Here is a 3,293-nt window from a genome sequence, read left to right on the forward strand (position 1 = left end):
TAGGGTTGGCAGAGCTGGGGCACTGTGAGGTGGTGCCAAGCATTAGAGATACTCACACACACATTAGAGAGACTCATACACAGAAGCTTCCATTTAGAGTGTGAACTGTAACCTGTTGCTGTTAAGTACAATGTCCACCATCCATGGAGCTGTCCCACTACATTCGAATCTTATTGTAACAACACAGGCCCTTCAAGTTTATCTTATTTCTTGTACAAAAGTGTAGCATCAATGCATTGTGCATCACCTTCACTGCATTAAATGACACAACCCTCCCCACATCCCAGTCCCTGAACCCAATGGATTTTTTTTTCTTTCAAATTTCCACCCTTGCTCTTGTATTTTCAATACCAACTGTCCTTGTTAATCCACGGAATTAGGTTTCACTCTCTGCGTCTGAATGTTTTCTCCAGTAATTAAAGGATCTGAGTTATTATCCATGTCTGAGAACAAAACCGTAAGTTGAACAAAATCAAGAATGGTTCTGGAAACGCTTCCCACTGGGCCCTTAACGGATACACTGTGAAGGAGAGCTACTCGCTTGATTTGGTTTCAGAGGTGCTTAGTAAAAATTCACTTGATGCCCTGATTTTCTCCACGTTGCCAACCTCATAGTGAACGAGGAACCAGTTGAGAGACTGGCTGGGTTAAAAATGGTTTAAAATGTGGTGTCAGTCAGATAGGCTGTCTTCATTTAAGGTCAATAGGTAAGGTTGGGAGGCAATCTCCCAGACCATAAGAGGAGCTCCTGATTGAATGTCGATTGGTAGCCGGGACTGGATGGGATCCACCTTAGGGTGCTCAGGGTATAACCAACGTTCCATCAGTCCTATTCAGCTGCCTAGAGACTCACAAATCTCTTATTTCCTCATGAGAGATCCTGAGGAAGCGAGCTCTGAGGAAGGGTCACTCGTCCCGGAACGTTACCTCTGCTTTTTCTCCACAGATGCTGCCAGACCTGCTGAGCTTTCCCAGAAACTTCTGGGGGGGGGGGGGGGGGGGAGGGGTTGTGTGTGTTTGATGTCCAGATTATTGAGAGGGGAGTTGAATGCAAAAATAGGAGATAATGCTTCAGTTCGAAAGAGGACTGGTAAAGCTGCATCTGGAGTATTACTTACTGGTCACTGTACTTAAGTGACAATGTTAATACATTGGAAGCAGTACAGAGAAGATTTATTAAATTAATACCTGGAGTGAGTAGATTGCCTTACGCGGAAAGCCTAAGTCTGTATCCTCTGGAGCTTAGACAAGTCAAAGGTGACTTAGTTGAAACAGGTAAGACCCTGAGGGAACTTGACCAGGTTGAAAGCATGTTTTTCTTGTAGAAGAATCTCGAACGAGGGACAGAGTTGTGGGTCTGTAGAATCTCTTCCTCAAAAAGGACAGAAAATATTTACATATTTTAAGGGAGAGCTCGATCGATGACCAAAGAAAGGCGTGAAAGATTATCTGGGGAAACGCTGGACTGTAGTATTGAGATTAAGAATTAGATCAGCCATGAAGTTAGGGAATGCTAGAATAAATTCGAAGGGCCGAGTAATTTTATCCAGTTGGTATGTCTCTCAGTCTCTCTCTGTCACTGGCTCTCTCTCTCTCTCTCTACCCCAGATAGTGTTCCCATCAGGAATTACCAACGCACGAGGTGAAACCCAGCTAGGGGGCAAAACTAGAGACGGAACCCCAAAACACAAGCCGCTGTAAAAGCTCGGCAGTTCTGGCAACATCTGTGCAGCGAAAGCAGTTCCAGCAACGTCTGTCTGATTTTACAGCGTCCGCAGTTCTTTCTGGGGTTTTTTTTATCGGACAGAAAACTTACCTACTGTATTTTCCAGGGGTTTTTTTTTAGAGAGGAGCGGATATACAGGGCATTACGGTTTGTCAACGCCCCTGAGGGCGGAGTCATCACAGTTAGAGCCAGTGAGAGTGAGCTAAGAGAAGTTAAACTGAGCGGACAGGACCAGACCCTGGGTTCTCACAAGGCGTGTGCTATCAGAGTACCAGCCAGCACTTCCTTTACTCTGTTGCCTGTCATTCTATAAATACATATACAGATTTATTTTTTTTTTGTATGTAGGTCTGGATAAAAGCTTTTTAAATCCCCATTCTCCAAATTCTGCGCTGGATTTGTGTTGGAGTAGCAAGTGCATCGAGATCCTGGATTTGAAATTTCGTGATAGACACATTTTATATTTAGAGAGAATTTTTTGTGTGTGTGTGTGTGTCTGAAGACAAGTTGGGCTTCAAGCAACTCTCTCTCTCTCTCTCTCCTTCCCCTCCTCCCTCCCAACTCCAACACCACCTTCGGTCGCCAGCAGCTGTTTGAGACGGATCCATTCTGTCTGTGTCTGTGCGTGTGCGTGAGAGAGTGTGAGAGAGAGAGGAAGGTCTCCGCCGAGCGAACTTGGGTCTTTTCGCAGTTGGTTCGGGCGAGAATCTGAAGTCTGTTCGCCCCGTGGACGGAGGGGGAGAGAGGGCAACGGGAAGTGGCGAAGAGAGAAAATTAATGCTTTATTCACATTCGGAGGATGTTACAGTGAAAACAGTGGATTGACGGCGAGAGATCTCCTTCAACTTTATTTTTTAAAATTTTTTTTTGGTCTCTCGGCCCTTCGCCTGCTTTCTGTTGGGATACAATATTTGAACCAGCAACATGAAATCGTTTCTAAATTTGCTCAGCTGTTTTCTAGTCACCCTGCTGTACGTTGACAGTACGAAGGTAAGCCATCTCTCTCTCTCTCTATGTGTGTGTCTCTCTCTGTGTCTCTCTCTGTGTCTCTCTCTGGCTGTCGCTGTTTTGATAATAAAACATTACTCACTGCAGAATGAAAGCGCCTGGAAAGCGGCTCGATCCCACATGTGTGAGATGTACACCGGCTGGAGGGAAACCCACAGCTCGGCACAAGATTGAAGCGTTTTCACTTTTCATTTTACTTTCCCTCTCGTTTGCTCATTCCTTCCGTCTCTTTCTCCTTCCCTCTCTCCCGGCTCTGCCTCTCAGCTTATCCTCTCTCTCTCTCTCTCACTCTGTACCTCCTTTCTCTCTGTCCGGCCACTCTCCCACTGTTCACTTCCAAATCTATCTCCCTGCTCACCTCCTTTCTCTCTCTCTCTCTCTCTCCAAACTCTCCTCTCTCTCCCTCTTTGCAAGCCTTTCTCTAGTTCTCTCTAATTCCGCCTCCCCCCCCCCCCCCCCCCCCCCCCCCCCCCCCCCCCCTCCCTCCCCCCCCCCCCCCTCCCCCGTTATTTCACTCTCTCAAGAAATGATAGTGGTTTCCATGTGTTGCTACATGTAT

The 3,293-nt window shown here is 46.4% G+C and overlaps 1 protein-coding gene across 4 annotated transcripts in view; it reads left to right on the plus strand.

Moving 5' to 3' along the window:
• The first annotated feature begins 1,725 nt into the window (after window positions 1-1,725).
• vegfab (vascular endothelial growth factor Ab) overlaps window positions 1,726-3,293 on the plus strand; it is a 42,142-nt gene continuing 40,574 nt past the window's right edge. For 2 of the 4 annotated variants that reach the window (XM_043687261.1, XM_043687266.1), the window contains exon 1: window positions 1,727-2,716. In XM_043687261.1, the coding sequence (XP_043543196.1) occupies window positions 2,651-2,716 (66 nt within the window). In that variant the 5' untranslated portion in view covers window positions 1,727-2,650. Of the gene's footprint in view, window positions 2,717-3,293 lie in introns of all 4 variants that reach the window. The other 2 variants (XM_043687265.1, XM_043687264.1) reach the window with 2 other exon arrangements.

Source organism: Chiloscyllium plagiosum, chromosome 3, assembly GCF_004010195.1.
Source record: "Chiloscyllium plagiosum isolate BGI_BamShark_2017 chromosome 3, ASM401019v2, whole genome shotgun sequence".
NCBI lineage: Eukaryota > Metazoa > Chordata > Chondrichthyes > Orectolobiformes > Hemiscylliidae > Chiloscyllium > Chiloscyllium plagiosum.